This window comes from Platalea leucorodia (genome assembly GCF_965183815.1).
Source record: "Platalea leucorodia genome assembly, chromosome: 1".
NCBI classification, from domain to species: Eukaryota; Metazoa; Chordata; class Aves; order Pelecaniformes; family Threskiornithidae; genus Platalea; species Platalea leucorodia.
Window position 1 is genome coordinate 13,410,684 of NC_138823.1, and position 27,913 is coordinate 13,438,596.

At 41.8% G+C, this 27,913-nt stretch overlaps 1 protein-coding gene across 5 annotated transcripts; it reads left to right on the forward strand.

The window, feature by feature from the left end:
- Positions 1–82: 82 nt before the first annotated feature.
- On the forward strand, positions 83–27,913 carry ZHX1 (zinc fingers and homeoboxes 1). Of its 5 annotated transcripts, XR_014229787.1 has the most exons (5): positions 83–251; positions 1,157–1,267; positions 17,181–20,558; positions 21,911–22,026; positions 23,244–27,913. XR_014229787.1 is itself a non-coding variant. In XM_082327015.1 (3 exons), the coding sequence occupies exon 3, from the start codon at positions 17,398–17,400 to the stop codon at positions 20,020–20,022; it is 2,625 nt and encodes an 874-aa protein (XP_082183141.1). In that variant the 5' UTR covers positions 83–251; positions 1,157–1,267; positions 17,181–17,397; the 3' UTR covers positions 20,023–27,913. The 5 variants fall into 5 exon arrangements, 1 of the variants encoding a protein (XP_082183141.1); XR_014229785.1 differs by having other exon boundaries at positions 17,181–22,026; XR_014229786.1 differs by having other exon boundaries at positions 21,911–27,913.

Below are 27,913 nucleotides of genomic sequence, written 5' to 3' on the forward strand. Positions count from 1 at the left end.
GGCCCGGCCTCCCCGCGCACCCGCCCCGGGGCAGCGAGGCGCCGGGAGGATGCGAGTGGGCGCTGCGGGCGGCGGCGAGGCGAGGGCCCGGGCGGCCGGCGGCGTTGGGAGTTCCCGGCTCACCCGCCGCCCCCCCGCCCCAAAAGAAGTGCAGTAGTTTGTGAAACGCAAGATGGCGGCGCGGCCGTGAGCGAAGGCGGCAGGCGGGCGGGCAGGCGGGCGGAGGGGGCGAGGCGGAGCGGCGCCGTCAGGTAGGGGCTCGCGTCTCCCGCCGCCTCGGGCGCGGGCGGAGAGGGGGCTGTCGGCGCCGGGAGGCGGGCGGGCGACCCCCGGGGAGGCGTGCCCCCCGCACGCCCCCGCTTCCCCCCGCGGAGCGGGCCAGGTGCTCTCCCGGCGGGGACGGGGCAGCGGCTCCCCGGGGCACGGGCGGCTCCCGGCCGGCGGGGGCGGGCGGGCCGAGCCGGGGCCGAGGCGGGCCCGGCGGGGGCGGCCGCCCCGCTGCCGCCGGCGGGGTGGGCGCGGTGGGCCGGCCGCGCCCCGCCCGCCTCCCTATTGTCTGGCGGCGGCGGGCGAGCGGCCGGCGCTGTCCCCGCGGCCGGGGGGCATCGCCTGCCGGGGGCGGCGGGCTCCGAGCAGCCTGGGGGAGCCGGGGCGGGGGGAGAGCCGGGGCGGAACTTCGGAGCGGCGTGCTGCCTGCCGCCCCCGGCCCGGCCCGGCCCGGCCCGGCGGGGGGTGAAACCCCCTCGAGTCCGAGTCCGACCTCCTCTCCCCGTTCGTCCCTCCTCCGCCCTCTGCCAGCTGTGAAGCCGGGAGCCTGTGCGTGGCTTTGCTCGCCGCAGGGCGGGGGAAGATTCGTCTGTCTCGTCAGGCGGGGAGCCGAGAAGTTCAATCCCGGTGCGCCCGGAGGGGCTGGCGAGTTCCCGCCCGGTGCCCCGGGCTGCCCACGCTGGCGGACCGACTGACAGACTGCCGGCAGCCAGCGAGCCATGAAATCCTGGCTGCGGAGTTGTCTCGCATCCCGTGGCGTGTCAGAGCGGGGGCGAGCGCGGAGGAACAGTGCGGTGTATGTGCAGGCAAAGTTGGGGAAGATGTCTGGTTTAGTCTTCTGGGGGTGTCTGGGTTTTGGGGTGCGTTCTGACGCTCGGCTCTCCCCTAGATCAGGATGTGCAGCACTGGAGATCAACACCGACTTCAATAAACCACGTAATGGAGGCAGTCCTGGATCTCTAAAAGGGCTCAGAGTATCTGCAGTAGTGAACACTATCTGGTAGGTACTTGCGCTTTATTTCTGAGCTGCTTGGACTTTCTGGTAGGTTAAATAGTTAACGGAAGGATGGAGAAGTTTACTTGGCACAAAGTGTCATGGAAAGCAATGAAGGCTGAGATGTCTCTTGATCTGCAAGCTGAAATAGGTGCCACTTATTTTTAAGAGAGAGATGTACAGAGCATATTGGGGATGTCAAAGTGCATCTAAACATGGTATAAATAAAAAGTGGATTTTGTTATGAAACTTGTTACATGAAAACAAATATTCCATTAAAGGTAGGAATGAGAGAGGAATTTTAAAAGCTGTGCTGTCGGTTTTGACCAGCAGTCTGGTTTTTGTTTGGTTTTGCTTAGAAGGATTTCAGGCAAAAAAAAAAAGCTTGGGAGTACTTACAGAAACCCTGTTTAAAACAACCTGTGTGATGCAAACTGTAGGACTGCCCTGAATTACCACCTCTTTGAGAGAGCACGCATCATTTAGAAAACCCTTCGGTTACTGTCTTTAAACATTGGCAGCAAGGCAGTCTGTTTCACTTGTGTTGTTAAATGAATTCCCCTAAGCCGATTAGAAGTGGATGCCATTTTTTATAACTGAAATGATTTGCTTTTAACTTCAGGCTAGTGGTTCTTGTATCTTTGTTAGACTCAAAAGCTCTCTGCTATCCCGTTTGGTTAATGTGTGTGTATACTATGATTGCCCCCAAATTGGCTTAGTAAAACATAGCAGTTGGAGGTAGGGCTTTTCTTTGTGAGGCATACTTTTCTACTCCCTTAACGTTTCTTATGACTCTCTACTGGATTATTTCCTCTCTTGCAACACCCTTGATGGCCTGTGTGTGCTTTAGCTGGATCCAGTGTCCTGGTGTCTAGACTTAATTGCTGTCATTTATCACTGTTGGTTATTGTGGAAATAGACAGTATTTATCACTGCGTACCAATATATCATGGGAGGCTGTTAGAGCTGTGTATTGAACAGTTCTGCCTTGTGTAGATTTCTCGGTACTGAAGAATTTCTATCAAATAATGGGCTGCGTTACTATTGTTAGGATTCGTTATGTTCCTAATGTACTGAAAAGATGGTTTCTTGTGTTTTTTGCTTCACTGAGCAGTCTATAGCATTTCACTGTAGCTTACTGCTATCCTTGAGCTTTCCCCCTGCTTTTCCCCCATTTGTTTGTATGTAGTCTGAGGGAAAGGATTACATTTCGGTTAACATTTTTGTCTAGTTATGATTAACATTGGTGAGCCTTTTGTTCAGATGTGACTTTAGAAGAGTCTTATTTAAAAAACAGTCATCTATCTTTGGATTCTTTTGTCAAGTTTGAGTTCAGGATTTTTTCCAGCTTTATGAAACTGGAACTCCTAAAGCACCAAGTACATATAAAAGGGGTTTAATTCTGTTTGCACATAATAAATATAACCAAGACAAAATCACTTGTAGCTAAGCGATGGCTAATCTTTATTTTGGTGATCAGTTTCTCTTTACCTGTCAAGCTGAGGTCTAGTCAAGAATTCCGCAGTGTCAAATTCAGTATTTTTATGTTTTCTAATTTTTAGAAACCCTGAGCCTGTTGCAAAATTTACAGAATGATCTCTTCAGTGTTTGTTTATTAAATTAAAGTCCTGTGTGATAACAGTTTTGGGGTCATGGTGTGGGGGAAGGTTCTGAGCGTTTTTAGCTGAGTGCACGAACGTGCTGTTCTCTTCTGTGTATCGATGGTCAATATTCCCTCTCCTTGCGCTTTAGATGTGGGGTCATTGATCCATAAATGTCCAAGATGGTTTGCCTCCAAGCTGTCAGTGACTTGTAAACAAGTGATGCAATTTTCAATATAGTACCATTTCCCCTTTTTCTTTTGTTTATTTGCTAGTTCCTAAATAGGCAGCAATATTGATCTTAGTGTTCTACTCATGTCTCTCCCCACTACATGTCAGTAGCATCACCTTTGTTGAATATATACCTATAAGAATACGATTTTCTGTTATTATTTAAGTTTCTAATATTGTCAAATTAAGCACTAAAGCAGCTTCTTTCTTCAGGCTATCAAAGGGATGCGATTACTTATGTTTTCAGCATTATTATTATTATTAATTCCAATTTATTTTTTTTATTCCAATTCATCGTCTCTCCTTTTTTCTCTCTTTTTTTTGAATTTTTTGTGGCTAGTTCAGGACCTTCCCAAATATTCAAACCACTTTGCTGCATAAACAGTTGTTTCTTTTTCTGTGGAGGTGGAAGCCACCAAAAATGATACATTTCCTTATCCTGTACCAGCCAGATGGCATATTTCATAATTCTGTGCCTTGCATCGCTTTAACTGATGGTTCATTTCCAGTTCTGTTGTCTTTCCGTCAAGGAACTGGAAGGAACTTCAGAAGGTCCACTCAAATCTTTTTCATATCCTTCAGAGTTCAGTGAACTGCAACGTATTTCCTAGAACAGTGTCTCTACTACCAGTGGATCCTTTCTAACCAGCTTCAGAAATCAGCCCACATTGAGGAAAAGTCTGCTGTTGTTGCTTGTGGGAAGATGTCTACCAACCACTCTTTTATCCTCAAGAGCTTTGAGATCATAGTAAATGTTAACATTCGATAGAATTTGATGAAAAAGAGTATGATCTAAAGGGGCAAGAACTGGAATGTAGAGTACATTTATTCTATCGTTAAAAATATAAAAAGGGCAGTATCATGCTAAAGCACAGAAACTAGGAAGATTGCTGACGACTAAAAGAGGAACAGATGTGGCTAAATGGGAGAACCTTTAGGAAAAACGGTAAAAAACTTTGAATATGCTACTTTTTGCACTCCTTAAATGACGTCAAAGATAGCAAAGAGCTTAAAGTTGCAAACATCCTTCAGCAGCGTGACCTCTGCTTGTGCCTGACAGGCCTAAAGGAGCTCAATATATTTTACTTCCAAAGAACAGGCTTCAGATTGTTTGGAGCCATTTAAGAAAGTGAGCTTGGTATTTTAGGTTCATTCCATGCAACTTGGCCTTCCCCAGTGGCATTTTGCAGTCTGCTGCTCACCTTCCTTGTCCATTGGTCTCACTAGGGGTTGAAGGAATTTAACATGCTGCCAGGGGACCCGCAGTTTGAAGTCGTTGCTCAAGCAAGCCTTGAAGGCTGGCAGTTTTGTTTAAACAGTGGGCAGACAGAACTGTGTAATGAGGCATGCATAACGCCAGCCCTCGCTCTTTGGCAAAGCCAGCGTCGTTCTCTGAGTGCTGTGAGCGCCAAATTCACCCCACCAGACAGAAGGACAGAAATGAGCTTTTGAACTTTCTAATGGTTATGGTAAAAGTTCCACATGTTCAGCACTCTGAATCTTCAAAGCATCTTATGAATCACATATATTGGGTGGAAATAGCTGTTAGCTTACAATGAATAGTGTGAATTAGACAATCATTTTATATAGGTTTTAAGGCTTGAATCCTTGTTTATAGGTTAGGAGTGTGATTATTTTAATATTATTTTACCTTACAAAGGTGCTAAGAACTTCATGGATGGAAATGCACGTTTGTATCTGAGGCAGCCTTGGTAGAGGACTCTAAGCTTGGCTTTCCTGAAAATTGCAATATATTAGCCTAAACAAAACATGGTACTCATGTGATTGTCTTCCTCGCTGTGTTACAGTGGAAAGGCATGCTTCCTATGTTAAAACGCCGTTGATTTTAAAACTCTTCTGCTGGCTCTGTGCATGGGTGTTTTGGTAATTAGGTCAATAGGAGATCTAGGAAATGTTGTATGTCCTAAAAAGAGTAAAGGGGATACAACGGGGAAGGAGTCAGGAAAGAACAGTTATTGCTACCTGGGCTGTAAAAGACTGGTAGTTAAACCTTACAGCTTTGTGCTGCTTCAAAAAGTCCAGATTCCTAGTTAATCTTTAGAATACTTTCTAAGTAGAAAAATACCGCCTTTCTATACAAGTCAGATGCCTTCCACAACATCAGTTGGAGCTGAGGGCGCTCTGCAAATCAGAGCTGTATCAGGAGTAGTTAGACACTTGGCAGCAGTTGCCAAGTGAGCTAGATGGAGCAAGTGTGAAAACTCAAGGGGTTTCTATTTCTCAGTAGGATTCCCAGCAAGATGAAACACATTTGTAGCTTCGGTGGAATTTTTTGAGCATTCAGCACTGCACAATGTCCAGCCGTGTTTGCAGTGTTCAATACTTAGGCTCTCTGTCCTCCAGCCTTCTCAGTGGGGATCTGGACTGACAAAAGGTTCACCACTCCTGGAGTGTCATGTGAGTTCAGTTTTTTTGTGCGTGGATCAGTTGGGGGAATTGGTGCCCGTACAAGATCCCTGCTGGCATTATAGGTATCTGTTTAAATACGATGCAAACCCACACAACTTTACTCCTTGTATCTTATGAGTGTTTTTCAAATTTGACTTCTTAATACATTTTACTTAAATTTGTTGGAGAAGTTTGTGAGTGAGTAGAGAACTATTTTTTTTTTTATTTCGTTAAAAGAAATAATTTAAGATGGAAGGAGACTTTTTTTTTTTTGGTGAAATGATTACAGCTTTGGGTATTTTATCTTACAGGCCACAAACATTTATTTTAGATCATGATTCTTCACAAGTAGCTTTTTTTTTTTTTTTTTTTTTTTTTAAATTCTGTAGTTCTTTGGTTCTTCCAGGGGAAAAATAAGGCCTTGTTAATACCAGCTGTTTGTTTCTTTTGGCGAAAGGAAGGAAGAGGTGAGAAAAAAGAGTAATATTGAAGCAAAGTAAGTTTACTCTTTCCACACATAGTAAAGAAATAGTCACGTGTGCACATCCTTAGAAATATATTTATTAATCATTGCATATAATGTTCAGGGAGGGAGAAGTTTTACGTTACTGAATACACTGAAATGTTACTTCAGAATCCTTTGCTTTGAAAGCTTTCCAATATATTAATATTTGCGTGGATGATAACAGTGCAGACACCGTATCCCGTGGTCACACATGCTTACTGACAAAGAGCGAGCAATACTTTTACTGCAGTTTAGGCCAGATGTATATGGGCACAAACTAGTTCTAAGGGCAGAATTTGTGAATATATGCTCCTTTATATGAGTGAATATCTTATTTCTGGATGTAATCTGCCTGAAGTTGCTATCTGTGGGTTACTGAACAGGAGCCCTCTTCTTTACCAGGCAACGTTTAAGTCCGCATGCTGCAGAGAGCTGACTCTCGGGAGAGACAGGCTGAGGGTGAGAGTTTGCTGGAGGGCTGGAACTGAAGATTGCTTTGCACCAGAGCAGCTTCTCTGCACTACTTTGTGTGGAAAGATTCAGTCATTTCGACCCAAAGCAATGAAATAAAAAGCTCAGTCAGCCATTTCATCTTGAGATACCCCGCCCTCCAAAACAACTATTAAAAAGAAAATGTAGGTTTTGGCCCATGCATATCCCAGTAATTTCCACTGATTAAGTTGATGCTTGTAATTGGGATCTAGGCAGGCCATGTTTTGCAAAATATAAGTATCTTTTTTAATTTCAGTAGAGGAAGTTACAAGATCTATATAGTCCCTTTGATATTTTATTTAACCCAATAACTGGGAAGGAAAGAGTCTGTTTGATTTACCTTTGTCCAAAATTCAGTTTTAATATCTAATGTTTAAATGAAGGGGGGTTGATCTTTATTCTTAATGATTCATGCTGCCTCAAAGCACAGTGGTTTCTAGTTGTATGCTGCCTTTCCCACTGGGGGATGCAAACAAAAGAACAATAATTTCAGACTCCTCCTTCAGTTTCCAAGAGAACCTTAGCTGCTCAGGGATAGCTTTGAATTTTAAAAGCATTTTTCTTCCAAATTATGTATTGATTGCACACAAAATAGCAGTGCTGTAATATGCAATTTAAAACAAATGCATGATGGTGCTCATTTGCTTTTAATGCTGCTTTTTCCAGCAGAAAAACAAAAAGTGGATTCTGTTCCCATAAACCAGTCTTGCAAAATCCTTACAAACATTTATTAGTCTAGACACAAAATATTCTCACCCGGCCTCAGCTTGATGATGGCAAAAAAAAAAAAAAAGGCAAGCTAATATTGTACTTGGCTGTCAAAAAAGGGAAAGAAAAAAAAAAAAAAGCTTGCCCCAGGGTAGTGAACCAGTAACATTTTCCTGGGGCTGCCTACAACAACAGATGCATCTTATTCCCATGGGGTTTCCAGGCCTGCCTATTCTCTTTTGCTAAACTTGGACACTCTCATAAACATTCTCTTTGAGTACCACACCCCGGTCGTATCCTGGGCTCTTTTAATTTGGTTGATTTAATAATGACACTAGACACGTTCGTCTTGCCTCTCCTTACCAATCTTTGTATTCCCCTCTCTCTCCCCAGATATAATGTAACTAATGCATTAACTCCAAAGCAATCCTGATCTATGGGAACTGGAATAATTGGTAGAAATCAAAATGGTTTTAAATAGGCGATTCGATCACTGTTTAAATCTGCATGTAGGGAACCTTGATTTAAATGATTTCTTCTAATCTTGATTTGCATTTGTGCTTTTGATAACTTTCATAAATGGCAAATTATTCTCATTGTTTGATATTGTGGTAGTTTCCAGAGTTTTGTTTTGTAAAGGGATAAATTATATTGGTGAGTGTTTATCAGTCCTTTATCTCAACATGCACTCACTCCGAGTATTAATTTTTACTTTTTGTCATTTTCTTAGAAAATAGTGAATTATGCATCTATTGTTTTTCTGATAGTGATTAGCTCCTGTTACTACCAATTTATGTCAGACTGCTTTTGGTTGAAAATTAAAATTTAATTAAAAATTCCCCTAAACAGCATAACATGTCTTTATTATTATTTAAACTACTGTAAGTATGTAGAATATCTAAGAATACATTTATTCAAGCATGACTATATTGGGGTTTTTTAGACCTACAGATTTATGAGACAAAAGATGATACTTTTTTATACTTAACTAGATTAAATTCACTGTTTCTGTGATGATGTATCCAAGTCTGTTAAGATTTTAGCCCTGGCAGAGCTCATGCTCAACCCTGAATTGGAGATCTTGCCTAGAAAACAACCTGTCCTGCTTTTTCAGCTTTGAGGCAGGACACTTCTGTCATTCAGAAAATAATTCGTATCTTCACTGACTGCAGATGTCTACAAAGTGAATGTCTGTCTATAAGGTTAGTCATTGACTGCCACTAATTCAGTGTTTTCACTAAGAATTTCCAGCTTGGTTAACTGAGACAACTTGCTTCTAAAAAAAATAATTACATGAACTAAACCTCTCTGTTTTAATACTGATTTTTTTTTCTCAGTGCTTTTATGCCATTAATAAAAACTTACCTGTTTACAGTTAGAACAGTGCTTCAGGCAGTCATTGGTGCTCTTAATGAGGATGACTGGTTTAATGTTGGTAAATTAGACAGGTGTTACTCATATGAGGGAATGTGTTCAGTATGTTTTTGAAACATTAATGTAAATTAACAAAGTGTTTCTGACTAAAACTGATTTTGATTTTCCTACTCTAAATAATAGGAGGTTTAAACATCATACTGATGTTTCTCTTCCTTCCACCCCAGCTCTGATGCTATTGTGTTCTGTGCTGTGTAAATTTTTTAGGCTTTTGTGTTCCTTCTTAAATGTGTTTTTTCAACACATACAGTATTTTTTAATAAAATGCCTGTTCTCATTTAAATCAGTGAGAGTATGATTTTGACCCTAGGATATTTATGCAGCTTTAAACTACCTATTTGTTTTAAAACAGAACTAAACCGATTTTTTGATGGTGTTTAAATCTAATGCAAAAACCAAGAAAGCAGCCCACAGTTATACATTTTAAGCACAGTATTGTAGTTAACTTACTTTCCACTTAAATCCTGTTCTGCTAATTTTCCATTATTAATACTAGTACGTGAGAGACAAAAAGTGAAACTAGGTAGTCAGTTTTAGTTTTAAACTGAAACATCCCGAAATCCTGGGGAGAAAAATTAAAAGTAGACAGGATTTCTGGAGATCACCTTGTCCAGTCTCCTCAAAATTAACAGTGAAGGGTTGTTCAGGGTCTTACCAAGTTTTGAAAACTTCCACGGATGGAAATTCCTTAAAAGTTGCCAGCTGATCTCCACAACCTCTCCAGACAACTGGTGACAGTTCCTTGCCAGCGCTGAGATGCTGTTACTCTACCATCACCATGCCCCTAAAGCGATGTTCATCTGTAGCAGAGCAAGAGTGTGTTGGTGTTGCAGTGAGAGGCAGGTAAACCTGAGCTGGCTTGGCAGTCTCACACTGGTCTTGGCAGTAATTCAGTGCTGCACTGGCAATACTTAATGGCAGTGCCTGAGTACCCTGAATATGGAGAGGGAAAGCTGTGTTGTATTTGTGTTGTGAAAGTGCTGCGTGACCAGCATTGATTGGATCAGGTCAGAGGATAACATCTTGAAGAACTTCTGTAAGATGAGCTGTGCTTGCAAGCATGAAGACAAAATTTTTCTACATCTCTGGTATGGAGGAGTGTGTCAGTAGGAATGAGGTGAATTCTTGGTTTTGTCTGTCCTTAATTTATGTGATTCAGCTGACAATTGTCAAGCTGTTATGACACTGGAAGCATTCTGGAGCCACATTAAAAAAACCTTGTAAAATATCAGCTCTGAAGTCACGTTTTTTACTTCTTAAGTGGAGAAGCAAATCGTGTGGCGAAGAAAGTAAAGGACTTTTTACGCACACTGCGCTACTTGACCTTCTCACAAAGTGGTAGCAGACCTAAGAGGCTGGAGGAGGCTTTAAGGAGGGCATGGGGTGGGAAGCTGGTAGGTCCGGGGCATGCAGAAGAGGTTCTGTGGAAGCACATGTGAGCAAAAGCCCACAGTGGCCTAAGTGGTGGGCAAGGCTCTAAAGAGTAGTTGCAGCCTTGATAATGTGCATTAAAGTCTTCACCTTGACATGGGCTAAGCTAGGTCCATGCAATAGAATGTAATTTCTTTTTGCTTTTCTAGTGACACTCCAAGTCCTTGCTTTTTCCTCATTCATAGAACACCGGCTCATACAAACACTGGGTTTATACATTTATTTCAAGTATTTTGGGATCCTTTGCAAGTTACTTAAATCATGGGTCTGTATCCTGGTGTATGCAAGTCTGCGTGTACATGTGGAGCATGTAGCAGTGCATATTAGCGTCACCTGGTGAGTCCATTGTAAGTCCTTGTTTTCAGTTTCTTGTGATAGTTGACATGAGAATTTCTCACACATTGTTCCTATTTGGAGGCTGGTTTTGTTCTCTGTTCACTGAGTTTTGGGGAAACATTCAGCTCGTTCAAGAGCAAAAAACAGAGTGAGGAGGGAAGCAAGGAGCGGAAGAGAGGCAATCTCAATGTAAAAGCCGTATTATCTTTCTTTTTCTGAACAGCTCTGTGCCTCAGGGATTTGACATAGGAACTTGAAATTTGGCAGGGATCTAGCCCTGAGGTCTGAGAAATGCATTCCGCTGTTTTTTTTAAAAAAAAAAAAAAGGCAGAATTATGAGTCATCATGTATCACCACCTTTTTGTATCCAAGGTAGAATTTGCAGGATGTTTTGCTACCTGCTCTTGATCATGCTTTTATGCCTCTTATGCACACTTGCAGGCTGCTTTAAACCACCTGTATTAAATGGATTCTCCTCCTCCATCTATCTATCTAGGTTATTGCATTGGCATGCATCAGCGTAGTTCTTAAGCTGCCGCTGCTTCTTGTGCTCCTGCAAATGCCACTGGCCTCGCAGGCGGTATAAAAGCATTGGGAGCTGGTAAGCCCTGAGACCTAGTCCCATTTGTTTAAGGGTAGAGAGCTCCCGTGACTGCTAATTGCTGTTGAGAAGATACCATTTTGCTACAGTGACAAGCAGATATTAACGAAAGCAGATAGCAGCCGATTTGAAATCTGGTTTCCAATGTGACGAGGGCGCGTACCGTTCATTGCAATCAGTGGAGGAGGGGGAGAGGAGAGGGAGACAATCTGTGCTGAGCTGTGTCACCTTTAAAAGCGCGGGGGTTCCTGTGTAGCACGAGGGATGATTAGAGAATGAGTCGGACTATCTAGCAGAGGAGACCATCTGTAGGACTGCTGCTTTGGTCTGTGAAGAAGCTGAAAGGTGTCTGGGGACACAAACTCCGGGAAGTGAAAGGAAGGTCTTGTACTTCCAGCACTAGACTAGGGCCTGGGAAAACAAAGATCTCTAGAAATTTTTCGTCTGGGAAAAAAAAATGCAGATTCAAGTGGAAAGGAACATTTTGTGAAATCCTGTCTGTGCCAGATTATTTCATTTTAAAGAAAGAAATCCCAGGAGAAGAAAACCTTTTGTTTTGATGTTTTAAGGAGAAACTTTTTTGATAAACAATTTTTAAAATGCATAATTTTTTACTGTTCTATTTTTTTAAAAGCCAATATGAAACATTTTGGGGATTGGATTAAAGGTTTATTCAACCCAAAATACATTTAAAAATCTTCTCAGGTCAATAATTTGTTTCTTCCTCCGTTCCTTTTTCTATGTACCAGCACAGTAAGCAAAACAAAACAGAGCAGTAACTGTGCAAAAAAAGTATCCCTAACTCTGCCACCATTTTATTTGGTATGATAAGCATTTACAAAAGTCTGATACTCACTTTCAAGAATAATAATGCAGAGATGTCTGATGTCTAAAAGTACTGAGTGCTCGCAATTTGAATTGAACACTTAAGAGGTCAAAAAAAAAAAAAAAAGACCTGCCTGTGTGAGGTTTAGCTGCCAAGGTGACCAAATCACGTAGAAAATATGTGCTTATGTGACCAAGGAACAGAGACATGCACCATATATGTTAAAGGTACTTCTTTGTCAGTGCACCCGTGATTGTTAAGTTTGATTGTCGCGTTTGATCAGTAGCTTTTATATGATCGGGCATAAAAACTGGTTATGGCTTCGTGTGTCAAAAGCAGTGGCACAAGTTACTGTGCTCACTGTGGAGGTACCTGGGGGATGTTTTGTAATACAGAAAGATAATCTAGGTCATTTGGTGGTCATTTCTGGCCTGAACTTCTGAAGTTTACTTTGATGGAACCTGCTCATAACCTATTAAAACCAGTGGGGATGGGAGGTAACCGAGAAGGTCTAGTCGCATGTCCTGTGGCAGGCTCTTTTCAGCCTCCGCTGGGCTTTGTGTCTGCATCCCAGTGCTCCAGCATGGGTCTGGCTTTGGCATAGCCTGAAGCTGTGTGTGGGCCGGCAGTACAGTAGCTTTGGTACGTGCCTCCCTTATTGCAAATTGTAATGCGGCAAGGACCCTAAGCGTGCCCTTCCCTTTGTAGCACACGTGAAAGTCCTGCTGAAATCAGTTTGGCAAGTTTTGCTCCCGTGTTGAATTAGAACCGGACCTCATTTTAAAACGGGAATCGAATGTGAATATTGAAGCGTTTAGATAGAGACTTGGCTTTATTTTGGAGTCATAAGCAGTAATGCCCTCTGAACTTTACAGATAATGAACAACTGAAGAAAATGGTAGTGTAAAACAAAGTCCTTCACCCTTCTTGCTGAGAGGCCGCACAGATCAGAGCAGATTAGCCTACGCTGAGCTCTGTGCAGAATAGTTTTTGACATGGGTACATCTACTCTGAATAAATGATAATAGTTAGAAGGAGGCTAAACAAAGGATCAACAATTGCATATTGTCATGGATTAATCAGAAGCTATAAGGAGAAGACACAACAATGTTTTCTGTGTTGAGAGGAATCATAGGCAATTTGTAATCTAGGTGATTTTAAAAGTTAGAAGCAGTTTCTATTGCTTCATCTTCTCCTGAGCCACCCTGTTTATGCATATTCTTAAAATCACGTTATTTGGGTTTGGATTTTTTGTTGGCATGCTTTTCCTGCACGCTGGATGAAAGTGTCACACAGCAAGCAGGGAGAAATGCCTTTTCCTAAAGCATAAAACCTGAACACCCAGTGAACACTTTCTGTAACCTCATTTATTTTCTTGCTGCATCAGCTACTCCTGTTTGGGTGAGGGAAGGAAGAGGTGGGTAAAAAATTGTGCTAGAAACAGGTTTTTTTATGTGTGTATTCTGCTGTCAACCCTTTGTCTTTTCCTTCTCAAACTACAATCACAGGGGCAGAAGGTTTCTGCCTGCATTTAGAAAATATTTATTTAAATTTCCAAATCTGCTGTAGAGACAACTTTAAATATTGAATTCCACTCTGGAATAAATCTGTCTTAACATAATTATTAATTAATTGGGATTATTGACTGTTTATGGTCTGTTTCTGAAGAGCAGTGTCCTGAGCAATTGCTTGCTCAAAGATGAAACGTAAGATCGTGGACCTTCAAAAAAGTATGCCTTTTTTGTGTTCCTGGAAAAATGTCTGTTTCATGGGTTGGTTTTGCTAGGAATGTCAATTGTATGAAAATCTGAGGTAAAGTTACAGAAGGGTATTGCTGTGATGAATGTCTTGAGAGATGAAGAGTGCCACTCATTGGAAGTTTTTCTCCAGATTCTTTCATTGAAAAATGCTGCTTTTGACATAAAGCAAACAACTGGAATATTTCATTACAAACCAAATTGCACAATGTAATTTCAATATTAACAGTGAGGGATAAAAATACAGTCCAGATAAAACCAGAAAATCTGAAACAATATTAAGTCATGTATTTGATGCTAAAGTATGCAAGGGACAAGCCAAAGCAATCTCTGAACCATTAGTGATGATCTTCAGGAATTCATGGAGGATGGGGGGAGGTCTCAGCGGACTTGAGACGGCAAACATAGAACCTAGTCTTAAATGAGGGAGAGGCATGAGCAGAGAACACGTAGGGAATCAACGGATGGGTTAACGGGATCTTCATTCCCGGGATGATACAGGAAGAATTTACTAAAAATCAGTCTGTAAGAACCTAGAGAATTGTAACAAGGTTCTTAAAAAGGTGGATTCGTCAAAACCAGACTATGTCAAGCCAATACGATTTCATTTCTTGCTGGAGTAATTGGCCTACTGGAACGGGATGTTGCAAACCTTACTGAAGTCAAGATACGTGGCAAGATCCCACATGGCATTCCTGTAAGGAGTACAGGAGAGGTGGTTTAGAGGAACTGAAGTACAAGGGTGATGCATAATTGGTTTGATAAACTACTAGAGTGTGAGTTTTCATAATCCCCTGGTAAACTGAGAGAACATGTCAAGCAGGGTGCTACAGATGGAATAATCCCGTTAGCACCAAGGAGAACGGAACAGAGGTTTCTGTAAAGCCTGTAGAGGAAAGAAGGCTGGGAAGGGTTGCAAGCATCTTGGTATGTTGAGATTTTAGTGAATTCTGTCATAGCTCTTCATAGCCCTGAATTAAACAGGGTTTTGAAATCACAACATCCTTCAGAAAAAAACATCTTGCATAGTGTAGTCAGAAGAGCATAGATGCAGCTTTCTTCTTCGGAGACCTGCTTGTATCAAAGCAACACGTTCCTCAGTCGGTAAACGGTGCAGGGACAGGATAATCTGCCTGTGCACCGTGAGCGAAGCTGAACCACAGCAAACAGAGATGTGATACAGAGATTTAGCTAAAAGGCTGCAGGTGATGCAGTTGCATGTGGACTTGTAGGCTTACAGGCACTGTGAATGCTATTGGGTAAATGAGGGGACGGGAGAAAACCACTTACTGATTTGTTGGACAGGTTTCCCATTTTATTCGTTACCTCCAGCCTTATCTCGAGCACGCTTCAACACTGCCTGTCAGGTCAAACACTGCTTTCACTTGCGCTCTGTGGCATCCCAGAATGGGACCCTCAGCAGGCTCACTCAGGCTGCCCTGGGTATAGATCCTACGTGCTGCACAAGGGATGAGGCACTGCAGAGTACCACAGTCAGTTTTCAAACTGCAACTTCAGTCAGCAAAACTAGCTGTTAAGTAGCTTTTGAAAATGGACATTTCTGGCATTTCTGAAATTTTACTCAAGATGGCAGAAAGATTAGGTAATACCACCCAGCTCTTCCCCAAGAGCATTGCTCAACATTGAGTCTTGGCAGTTGTCTTTCTTTTGTGAAGAGCCCTTCAGCCCCACAGAGAAGCAGTATGGTTAATAATGCTCTACCTCTCGTCCCCCAGGACACCGAGACAAATGGATCCATTTAGCTTTGCTTCGTGGTTCTCTCACTGCAAAGATAAATGAGGTGGCCTGCGATACATACTTTTTATGTACATTAAAATAAATAACTTTTACACTTCTGTGCAGTTTTATGGACTGCCAGCATGAACTGGTGGAAGAATGGTATCTTTCAAGTCCAGTACTATTAAATAATTGTCATCCTGGAATGGTGATTACCCAAGATTTATTGAGCATTGTCAGTTCCTTAATGCCGTGTAACTGTATCCTTGGCATGAAAAGCCCATCATGTCAGACTGTGCACTTTGAATGTAGGCACAGAAGTAGGGCAGAGGGTGACTGTTAAAAACATTTGGGGAGGATTTTTACGAAAAAGTGAGGCGAGGTGCGCAGTCTCAAAAACAGAGCTTATAGAGCAGCACTGGGTGGCAGCTATCGGTGAACACTCTTGTCTTTTGCCTAAAGAAAAAATATGAAGCTAGGAATTATTTATCTTCCTTCCTATCCACAGCCTCTGCCCTCCCATAATCAAGAAGAAAGAATCATGTTGTCATACGGTGAAAAATAGTATTTCTTTTCCCCCTCTCATTTCTTGTAACTGCCTTTCTTCCTTTTACACTATTGTTTTTCCTTTAAGACTTTGTGGTGAACAAAGCTGGCCTTCTGTTTTTAACCTGTTACATGCTGTTCCCTTTCCCAACCATCTGAAACAGCTACTGAGTATTCCCCTTGAACTTGAGCATGCCCCCACTTTGGGAAGTAGATGATGTTCAACTACCTAAAAATTCACATACCTATGGGATTTCTGGTATGAGAAATCAGTGTCTGATTTTATTTCAAGAAGAAAACTATTACAGTTTATAACCCTCTGCAGAAGTTTGTGCATCATTTCCAGCAAACTAGTTGTGGTCCCTGTGGACTAAAACTCCCTTTTTTATTTAAGGTGATATTTATTCTCTGAATTTCTATAGGCCTCAAATTTATTTGGTGGTACTTTAGTTTTTCTTAGAAATGGACAAGGAATTCTGAACAGAAAATACATAATTTTGTTTGGCTTCTGCTTGCTCTATCAGTCTTCAATGCTTTTTCTCTCTGGTACAGTTCACACAATCAATCATGTCCCTGTTAATGCATAGAGACATGAAAACAGATTTTAGTTAATTGCCATGTGCTAGCAATCAACTTTTATTGGTTTGGGATTGGTCTTCAATTGGAGAATGACATGTGGGGAGCTAGGAAGAAAGGATAGTCGTCTTTTGTCTGTCAAAGTGCCTTAAAAAGGCATTGTTTTGCCTGTTTTCAGACTTGGGAGAAAGGCCCTGCATATATAGTGCACTAGAAAAACCCTCTAAACCTGCCTTTTCTGGGACCCTTCACAACCCTGACACGAAAGACACGACAGAGTCAGTAGCGGAGGTGTCATATTGGGGTTGAGTTTGTGATAGGAAGGACTTGAGCTCACAGGGCAGTCAAGAGAAGTTGTCATAGCACAGGCAAAGCAGTCCAAATGTAAAAATGATGTAGGACAACTGACCTCAGCATTGTGCCAAGAAAAAGGTTTCTGAAGAAAGGGAAACAGCCAGAAAGCTACCTGTTTTACACCATCCTGTGTTCTATGCCTTTCACTGCATTGACATGACCTAAACCAAATTTCAGCCTGTAATAAGTGGATTGGATTTTGCCTTTCTTAACTTAGCTTCGAGTATCTCTCTTTGGAATGGGTCTGCTGGTTTCAGGGGATGAACAGTGGCAGATTGAACCCCAAAGGACTGAATTACCTTAAGCCAAAATATGTAGCAGAATAGAAGTTGCTCTTTAAATTGAACTAATTCCACTGTCTCTTCTTTGCTACAGGTGGTGGATGTGGACTTTAAAACAGTGTGTCTCAACATTTCATCCTCAACTATCTATTTTTAATCTGATTGCACTACAAAAGAAAAGCTGCTAATGGGATAAATGTTGAGACTTTACAAGAACTGACTTGAAGTACCGAAAGCCATTATTATTAATCAAGAAGAGCTTGAAGCTAAGTCTGTATCTGACCAGTCAGTACCATTTTCACATAACAGGCATGGCAAGTAAACGAAAATCAACAACACCATGCATGGTCTTAGCCAACGAGCAGGATCCAGATCTAGAAATGGTATCAGACTTGGAGGAAGGCCCACCTGTACTCGTGCCAGCAGATAACCCTACAGCAGAGAGCGTAACAAGTGATGAGGATGTTCATGAGTGTGTGGATTCAGACAATCAGAAAAATACAAATAAAGTAGAAGGTGGTTACGAGTGTAAATACTGTACTTTTCAAACTCCAGATCTCAATATGTTTACTTTTCATGTGGATTCGGAACATCCCAACGTAGTATTAAATTCATCCTACGTTTGTGTAGAATGCAATTTCCTTACCAAAAGATATGATGCTCTCTCAGAACATAATTTGAAGTACCACCCTGGAGAGGAGAATTTTAAATTGACCATGGTGAAACGTAATAATCAGACAATCTTTGAACAAACAGTAAACGATCTCACTTTTGATGGGAGTTTTGTTAGAGAAGAAAACGCTGAACAGGCCGACTCTTCTGAGGTCCCCTCATCAGGGATCTCCATTAGCAAAACTCCTATTATGAAAATGATGAAAAACAAAACTGAGACGAAACGTATTGCTGTTTTCCACAATGTAGTTGATGACATTCCTGGTGAAGAAAAGGGAACTGAAAGTGAGCCAAACTCTGAAGAAGTAGTAGAAAACCCCCCACCGGCAGTTTCTGAGTCAAAAGCGAGCCATTCAGTTGTTTGCAGTGCAGCAGATGTGGCTAGTGCGGTAGTGACTCCAGCACCAGTGCTTCAGCCTGGGGTGGCACAGGTTATAACAGCTGTTACAGCTCCGCAGAACTCAAACCTGATTCCAAAAGTCCTAATACCTGTAAATAGCATTCCAGCCTATAATACTGCTTTGGATAACAATCCTCTTTTGCTTAACACCTACAATAAATTCCCATATCCAACCATGTCGGAAATCACTGTTCTTTCCACTCAAGCGAAGTACACAGAGGAACAGATTAAAATATGGTTTTCTGCCCAGCGTCTGAAGCACGGTGTGAGCTGGACGCCGGAGGAAGTGGAGGAAGCAAGGAGGAAACAATTTAATGGCACAGTGCATACTGTGCCACAGACAATTACCGTTATTCCAGCACACATTTCCGCCGCTAGCAATGGTTTACCTTCAATTCTGCAGACATGCCAAATAGTTGGTCAGCCAGGACTTGTTCTCACTCAAGTTGCAGGTGCAAATACGTTACCAGTAACAGCCCCGATAGCTTTGACTGTAGCAGGAGTCCCAAACCAAACACAGTTACAGAAGAGTCAGATTCACACTGCTCAGCCTGTTGCAGAAACCAAACAAGTAGCTGCCGTTCCAGCCCCTCAGCCTATCAAAAATGAATCTGCACTGATGAATCCTGACTCCTTCGGCATCCGAGCAAAAAAAACTAAGGAACAACTGGCAGAATTGAAAGTCAGCTACCTTAAAAATCAGTTTCCTCAAGATTCAGAAATAGTTAGACTTATGAAAATAACGGGCCTGACTAAAGGAGAGATCAAAAAGTGGTTCAGCGATACACGCTACAATCAGAGAAACTCAAAGAATAATCATGGGATTCATCTCAACAGTGATTCATGTGCCACTATTGTTATTGATTCAAGCGATGAAATGAATGAGTCCCCAACGGGAGTCACTCCACAGAGCAAGTCATCGTGGAGCGCTTTTCCTGATTTCACCCCACAGAAATTCAAAGAGAAGACTGCTGAACAGCTTCAAGTCCTCCAAGCAAGTTTTCTTAATAACCCTGTCCTTACTGATGAAGAGATGAATAGGTTAAGAGCCCAAACCAAACTGACCAGGAGAGAGATTGATGCCTGGTTTACAGAAAGAAGGAAATCAAATGTCTTAAAGGAAGAGGGAGCTGACTTGAATGAGAGCAATGCTGGCAGCTCAAAAGAAGAGGCTGGAGAAACATCTGTGGGAGATGGAGCAGCAGGAGCAAAATCAGGGTGTTCCACTTCAAGCAAAATAGGCAAAAAATCACCAGAGCAGTTGCACATGCTTAAAAGTTCCTTTGTCCGTACTCAGTGGCCGTCTCCGCAAGAATACAACAAGCTGGCAGAAGAAACTGGGCTCCCAAGATCAGAAATTGTGAGCTGGTTTGGAGATACTCGCTACGCCTGGAAAAATGGTGGATTGAAATGGTATTACTATTACCAGAGCGCCAATGCAAACAGTCTGAACGGCCAAGGCTTTGCAAGGAAGAGAGGGAGAGGAAGACCAAAAGGGAGGGGGAGAGGGAGGCCTCGGGGGAGGCCTCGGGGAAGCAAGAGGTTAAATTGCTGGGACAGAGGTGTGTCTGTCATAAAATTCAAAACTGGAACAGCAATCCTGAAGGACTACTATATGAAGCACAAATTCCTTAATGAGCAAGACCTTGATGAACTGGTAGCCAAATCTCACATGGGATATGAGCAGGTCAGAGAGTGGTTTGCAGAAAGGCAGAGACGATTAGAACTTGGAATAGAGCTGTTTGATGAGAACGAGGAGGAAGATGAAATGCTGGAAGATCAGGAAGATGAGGAAGAAACAGATGATAGTGATACTTGGGAACCCCCCCGACATGTTAAGCGTAAACTTTCAAAATCAGATTGATGTGCAATTTGGGATTTGGGGGCCAAAAACCTATGAATTAGGTTTGATGTTATGGTGAAGAGCCAAATGATTTTTCATGGCCTTCAGTTTAGCAAGCACCTGCTTAGCATCTTCCTTCCACCTAAAAGAACATGGGCAAGATGCTACCTGTGCAGGCAACAACTATTTGCTTCCTTGCTACAAGAGATGGACATCCTTAGGCCTAGCCTAGGACGTGGAGGTATAAATCAGATCTGGTTCAGCTCCTCCTCTTCCACGTTACTGATGGGAAGGTTCATGTTCATCATTCATGTGACTGCTTCTCAGTATTTAATTGCCTTATGTCATTTAATTCCAAAAAAACACAGAGACGTTTTTTTGTTGATGTAGGAGAACATTGCCTGCTCATGAAGGAGGAAAATACAAAAACCTAAGATGTCTTTTTGCAAACATCGCTTCACCTGAAAGTTTCAAGGCCTGGGTTTATTTCTTAAGGATAAGAGTTCAAAACAAAAGAGAAGGGGAAAAGTGTGACAAAGGAATCAATGAACCTAGGGGTGAGAATTGCTTGGTTTAAGAAAATGAGGTGATATTGGCACCTTTTGCGTATCTTCAGTGTGTTTTGGGTTTACAGAACTTGTGCTGAAATGTTCCTTGTTGATAACTCTGAGCTAACTGAATGAGTCTAATGCTAGAAGATGCTTTTCGTTACATTTAATCAGTGTATCCTACAACAATTTAATTTAAATGCCTGACAGACTTGATGCAGTTGATAGTAATTGTTTTTAGCTTGTGCATTCTTTCCTTTGTTGGAAATGGTAAGAAAAGTATGTATATTTCTAGCTAAAAAGAATAACTTCTTGAAATCTTACACTGAATTTTAAGGTAAACATGAAGCGGAAACTGCCTAAAAGTCGTTCAGAGTTGCTATGGGGTTTGTAAGAATACACAGATGCAGAGATGGAAAGCGTCTTTGGGTGCTAGTAAGAAAGGTTTTCAAGTAAGTTGTGGCAATGACATGATGTTTAGTTCTCAAAAAATGAAGTTATATGGCTTCTAGATGCTTAGGAATGATAAACATGTTAGCATTTAATTGTTCTTCAGCAATAGCCCAGTTGAATGATTTGTGCACAGGTTTAACCTAAATTCGTCCTGATGGATTGAGCTCGCCACTATGCTGATTGTTCTTAGGGCAGCTGGGTGAACGCGCTTATTTTTAGAGGTGGTTTGATCTACCTGAACTGAACTCCAGAAATAGTTTCATCTGATACAAAACATCTACATCTTGAATAAGTGTCTTTAAAATGGGGGGGAAGCCATTTTAGACATTGAAATCATAGTAGAGTTTGAATTACCAACTTAAAAACAATGGGCCAAATTCATGGAAGTTAGTTTAGGCAGATGTCTGGCATCCTAGAGAACTGGTACTCTGAGGAGTAGTAGTGTGTGTTCTTGCTACTGTCGGTCTGCATTTTTTAGGGATAAGTTACTTTATATTTAGATGTCAAAAGATGATGATGAACTGGTGCTGCTGTTGCCAGCGTTGTCTGCTTTTACGTTAGCACTAATGGAAAAGATACTAGCAATCTCCTTTTGCACATCTGTCAGCATCTTCTCTGTAGGCTTCTGCATCTGATGACCAATGAGAGACAGATTAGCATAGAGAAAATGTGTCCTAATGTTTCCACATTTCCAAGAACCTAATCTGGAATTACTCTTTCTTCCTCACTGTGATAACTGTCATAAGACCAAGAAAATCCTTTTAGTCATGATTTTCTGAAGCAGAGGAGTCCATGTTAGATTTGTTTTTCATACCTGATCGTGGGTGAAACCCAGGTCAAAACAAGAAAGGGAGTAACATCTGACAAAAAAATACTGTTAACTCACCTTCCTCTCCGGACACTTGTAGCTGCCCTTCTGCTCCCAGATTGAACAGGCTGCCTGAGTTGCAGGACGATGTTCTGTGTGAAAGTCATTTACCAGGGTGAGCTCTTCTGACGATTTGAGATTGCTGGAAAGAAAAAGGTAATGGCTTTTGGTGTGTGACACGAATTTGATGATGAAACTGTTTCATGGCTTCCAAGACTCAAATCAGTGAGGCACAAAGTGGCCAGCAGTGCTAGAGAGGACTAGCCAAGAATCCCTCAGTTTAACGTTGGGGCGGGGGAGAAGCAAAACCATGTTGTCGGTGTATTTCATGGGAGTGCTTATGACGCTGGATGTGAGGTGGTGTAAGAGACGTCAGGATCTTCTCAGCATTGACTGCTGCATGTGGTTGGGAGGCATTCTTGTTTGGCTGGCAATGGTATGTTTGAGGCTGTTGTAGATGCCAGCAGATATAAGAAAGACTCGCATTAGCTTCAAGCTCCACTGGGAATACAAGGTCAAAAATCAGTGCTTGCTGAGTGGGAAAGGACAAAGTTAGTAGGGAAAGAGATGCTAATTTTAAGTTTCCAAAAATATTAAAGCAAATCCGTAAAATCCTTGGGAATATGCCTCTAGCAAGCAAAATCTGGAGTTGTCTTAGTCCTTAAGGTTGACCCAGAATTAATTTTCTTTCAAAAAAACCAACACACAAACAAACAAACAAAAAAACCCCACCCAAGCAACCTGTCCAAATAAACATCTCCATTTTTTTATTAGCAGAGACTGCATTAAGGTTAACATTAAATCCAACCTTCTTTAAAAGATGGGAAAAAATATAGATCCAAGTTAATTATATGATTAAACTGGGAAATCTTCCATTTTGTCAGTGTTCTGTTAAATAGCACTCAGCTACAATGGTAGGCCTTAGCACATCTGGTCTAAAAAACACAGGAAGAGGAAATACATTGTTTATCACACTAAATATAGTTGGATGTCTTCTTTCAGTAAAATGGTCAGAGATGGTGGCTGATGTATACTGGGCCAGATTTTCAGCTGCTGTAAATATTACAGTTCCATGTATTCCAGTGGTTATAATAGTATTTACAGCCCATTGAGGAACATCATCTCTTTGCAGAATATAAAATTTTAATTAAACCATGTGCTGTGGGTCGGCTAATGAGAGATGCAGAGTACCGACATTTCCTTGGGCTACATGCACATTGTAAGCCTTTCAGTTGTGCCAAGGATGAGAAAAATCTGGGTGGGTTCAGCCTGAAGACAACAGTTGTATGCATTCATTATTGCTTGTAATCTGTCTGTTATTTCTGTTTGAACAAACACAGTCCATTAATTACCAGTTTATTTCATGTTTACAGCATGTGTGTATTTGCACTGCATACTGGGAGAGAGGGAAACTCCTTCCGGAGGCCTCCCGCATCAGGACTGACAGGAGAAGCACTGGAAAGAGCTGTCAGCACGCTGGTCTGTTCTATCTGTGCATTGTGGTTGTGGCTGGTGGGAACTCAAAGCTACCGGTAACAGCAGTTTAGCCTAGATTCATCTCATCTAACCTGAGGCTGCTGTGCTCCTTACCTAGGTGCCCAAGGCACACTGTATAGTCACCTGAGAGAAACAGGCATCGCCTGGCGGGTGGAGGGGATACGGAACCTTCTCATTCTACCAGTTTCATACAGGAAACTTCCTGAACCTCAGCAAGTGTCTTAATTTATGATGAATCCGAGCATCACTGTGCTCATCAGCAGTGCGCCCCTGCAGCCTGGCTCCCTCTTGCAGCTTACGCCCACCTGCAAGGTGTTTTGGAAGCTCCTTGGACTGAGCTCCATTGACAGTGGGGAGGGAAGGGGCAAGAAAGTACATCTACTCAGCGGTGAGTGTCCATGTGAGGTTTTGTTGATTCCCCTGCTCAGTGAAGAGCTGCGTGTAGATGAGCCTGTGGTACGTTTTCTGTATTTCTGTGGAGCTTCACCTCTTACGTTTGAGCTAGTTATGAGCCAGGCTTCAGTGATTGTCATTGACGGGGAGATGAAGAAACTCTTTGATCTTGTTTAGATCTTACCTGTAGGTAGCTGGTTTGTTCTCAGTCTTCGCTGGGAGCACTGTTTCAGAACTCAGCTGTGAGCATCAGTTCCTTTAGAGCTAAGGTAGAGATTTCCTCTTCGTCTGCTGTTTCTGCCAGGAGCACCTGGTCTGGTGATGGTAGTTACTGCTGTTTCTGGAATTCAGCTAAAGAGAGAATAAAGATAATCCTGCACCAGAACGGAGAGGGAGAAGGGCTAAAAGAAAGCAAGCAGTGTCACTGTATTGTGCTGCTTCATGGCATGTTTTGCTCTTGCTTTTGAGTACAATGAAAGAGCACAGTTCCATCTTAAACAGTGCTGTCTTCCAAGTATCAACCTCTTAATGACCCCGAGGTTAGTGTTTGTTTGTAAAAAGAAAGTCAGGCCTATTCCTCCCACGAGGTTTGAATGAACTAACAGAGTAAGAAGTGGAAAGAAGAGAAAATGCAGAAGCTTGAAGGCTCTTGACTTTTGCTTGCCCTGCAGAATTCACTTACCTAGAAGCTGATAAGCAGAACAAGTTTTACTCTTTCTGTTCTGAGAGAAAAAGTATTGCAGTCACTCATTTTTAGCACATAGAAATGCCTGCTTTGTTTTGAAAGTAAAGGAGAAGAAAGATATCTAGTACCTCATGATTAGAATTTAGTGGATTATCTCTAATACACTATAATAAATGAGGCCATTGCCTTTTTTAAACTTGTCCAGTACCATTCTAAAAACTGCTTTTTCATGACATTATATGCAATATGCTGTCTGGCTGTGACTTTGATTATTGGGAAGGAAATTCTTGCAATGTCCGCACATGACATGAAATAATTTTTCTAATGCATGATTTGCTGACTTTGGGCAAAAGCCTATTTTCTTCCTGCTCGCCAAGGAATTCTTGAGGCAGGCAAATGCACTCCCTTCTCCTCTACAGAGCAGAGAAAGCATTTCTGGAGCCCGTAAAAAGTGATTCATGGCCTTATGCAGTCCCCGTAGGCCAGAAAGCCCAAAGATGCAGACACTCTCTTCCTCCTCCGTTTTCCTCTGAAATGAGAGCACAGCAGTAACTCTGACAACTAGTCTCTGGCTGCTGAGTAGTAACCAAGCTGTAGTTTAAGGTGGGGAGCGTTTTCCCTTTTGCACTTAACGCAGTACTGTGTATTCAGGCTGGATGTCATTATTTGCTTCTGTAAATATGACAGTATTGATTTGCGTCTTCCACCTGAGTCCCGTATCTGTCTATATTCATATCTCCCAAGGAGAGAAGGTAATCTTTAAGCTTCTGTAATATTAAATATCTCTGCCCTAACCTGAATGCATAAAAATAGAGTGCAATGAAATATAGCTACTTTCTTTGATTTAATTTATTTTTTCTTGGAAAATAATTTTGCCTGCATTCAGTAGTAATGAAAAGATAGTGTCAATGATCAGAGAGCAGTAAAACTGTTGAGAGTTGTTCATAATGCCTGGGATGATGGTGGACATTAGAGATGGGAAGGGCTAGTAGAGGGCTGGGTTCCCTGCACTGAACAGTGCTGGGTTACACCCGTGTTCTCCATCAAGTTTGTGATATCCTAGGATAAGTAGATTTACCAAGTAGCATGACACAAACTTCCCAGGTCAAGTTACTTGAGGTTTGGTGATGTATTAAAATTCTGTAGGAAAAGATTTTAAAATGGAAGTTGCAACAGAAAGTGAAAAATCCCCTCAGTAGCTACTTATATACACTCAATAGCTCAAATTTCTGTATCGTTTTCCCACTTTTGATAAGGGAGATTGTGAAGCACAAGTGGGTTACAGCCAGTATTTTCAAGTTTAATGATCTGAGCTTTTGGGGGTTTTTCTCCTTCTGCGGTGAAGAGCATCTGCACTTTTTCAGTGGATAGTCATTGCAAAACTGACTGACACAACATTGTAAAATGTAGAGTGGTAACTGAGGATCCCATAGCACTTTTCATGAATTAAGGTGGGGTTTGTCTGATCGCGTGTTGATGTCTGCATTTGAGCAGGACACCGTAGCTGGTCGGTATACCTAATGAACGCAGACCTGCTCATCCTGCGTGCCTGGAGCTGGTCAGACGAACTGCACCCTAAACTCTGCTGGCTGTTACACGGGGCGTGCAGGCAGACGCTGACGCTACAGACATCTGAAGTGAGGCGAGATGGATCTCCCTGGGAGCGTGCTGGCTGGATTGCAGCACTGATCTTGGTGGTGTGGTTAGCAATGGTACTTGCCTCTGCTTCCGACTTGACACTTGTTGGGAAGCGTGAGGGCTTGGGTTTTTTTTTTTCTTTTTTTTTTCCTTTCTTTGCTTTTATGCTTTTTTTTTCTTTTATTCTAGAGCAGGTAGCACTACCGTGGTGGATAAAGTAACTGATCCTTGGTTATAATACTGTGGCATAAAAATGATTTGGGGTTTCTCAAGTGTTTTAGAGATAAGGTTACTGTATGAACATTGGACTGTGCATAACTTAGAATGTTACGACACATAATATTTGTGTCCCAGTTGATGAAGGTATTTCCTTATGCTTATTCAATACTAGATACCTATCATGAAACTTTCCCTAAAGAATCTGCTAGAGTGACAGAAGATTCAAGTCTTCATCTGTGATACGAAACGATCAGCCACAAGAGCGCCATTATGATTTCGAAATGTTCCCCCCACCTCCGGTTCCAGCTCACAAAAGTGTTTCCGATTTTGCATAGTTGGCTATCTGCATGTATGCTTACAGTCTGTACAGAAATGCACTAAAATGAGTTGCCCTACCTGGGAAGGCTTTATATTGTATAGAAAATGTGGCACTAGGTACTGCTCTTCACGTGCACAGGAGAGTTAACAGGTGTCGATCTCGTTTACAGAAATGATGGCGCTTTGCAATTTTCTATAATATATTGCAATATATTTAAATGTCCTGTTTGACATGTGAAATGAAATTAAGTTAATGCATTGTTATGTATTTGAAGTATGAGGAAGACGATTCACTAACGACCAGCAAGGTTTTTAGAAGGTGTCCCGTACGTAGCCGTCTGTGTGATCTGTCTGGTGTATGTGATGTTAAAGGAAGCAACAATACTGTCACTGTTTAGAATGAAGAGTTTCTTTTGAATGATGCAATAGCTTACAGTGTCTTTCCTTTGTAGCTGCCCAGTGTGGTGAAGGGGAAGCAATTCTTGAAAAAGTTCAAGATAACTGGTTAACTGTGAATGGGCCTAATCTTTCGTGAAACCAAGAAAATTTTTGGACACACACAGGACTTGAATACTCAAAAGGATTGGAACTTAGTGTTGTGCCAAAGTTAAACTACTGCAGTTGGCAGAAGTTCTGCACTGTAAATAGAAGACTGATTAAAAGACAGCTTGTAAAAAAAAAAAAAAAAATTTTAATACAGTACGTTTTTATTCTGATACATGATGGAAACATTCTGTTTTAGACCTTTTTTGAAGAGGCTTCAGTGACCACTAGATTTTGTCCTCTTATATTTTGTTTGGCCTAATACTATATGTTCTAGTAAGATGGGCTTTATTGCCTGTGTTCTTTGATATGTGATTAAGCTTATAGCTTTGAGTGACCAAACATTTTACAGAGTAAAAGTTCTTAGAAACAGTATAACGTAACTGATATTTCTGTGTCTTATTTATCAGGCTCTGCACAAACTTGGAGAGTTGTGCTGGACTTGTACAACTCATATATGGGAACGCAGCATACTTCTGGATATTACAAACCGAAGCCTTTGTGGCAGTACGGATCTTGTCTTTGGATTTATTTTTGTTATTTTTTTGAGGCAAAGAGACGAATGGATGCTGCTGTAAAATATTTGTAATATTGCCATTATTGCTTTCTGTAGCAATTATTGCTTTTGCTTCAACAGATAAAGAAAATAAATCAGAGATAGAAAAATCCTAAAAGATGCTGGTAGAAGAAAGGATCATGTGGGAACTTCTGAAAATAAACTTTGTACCAAAAATTTGAAAACAGAAATAA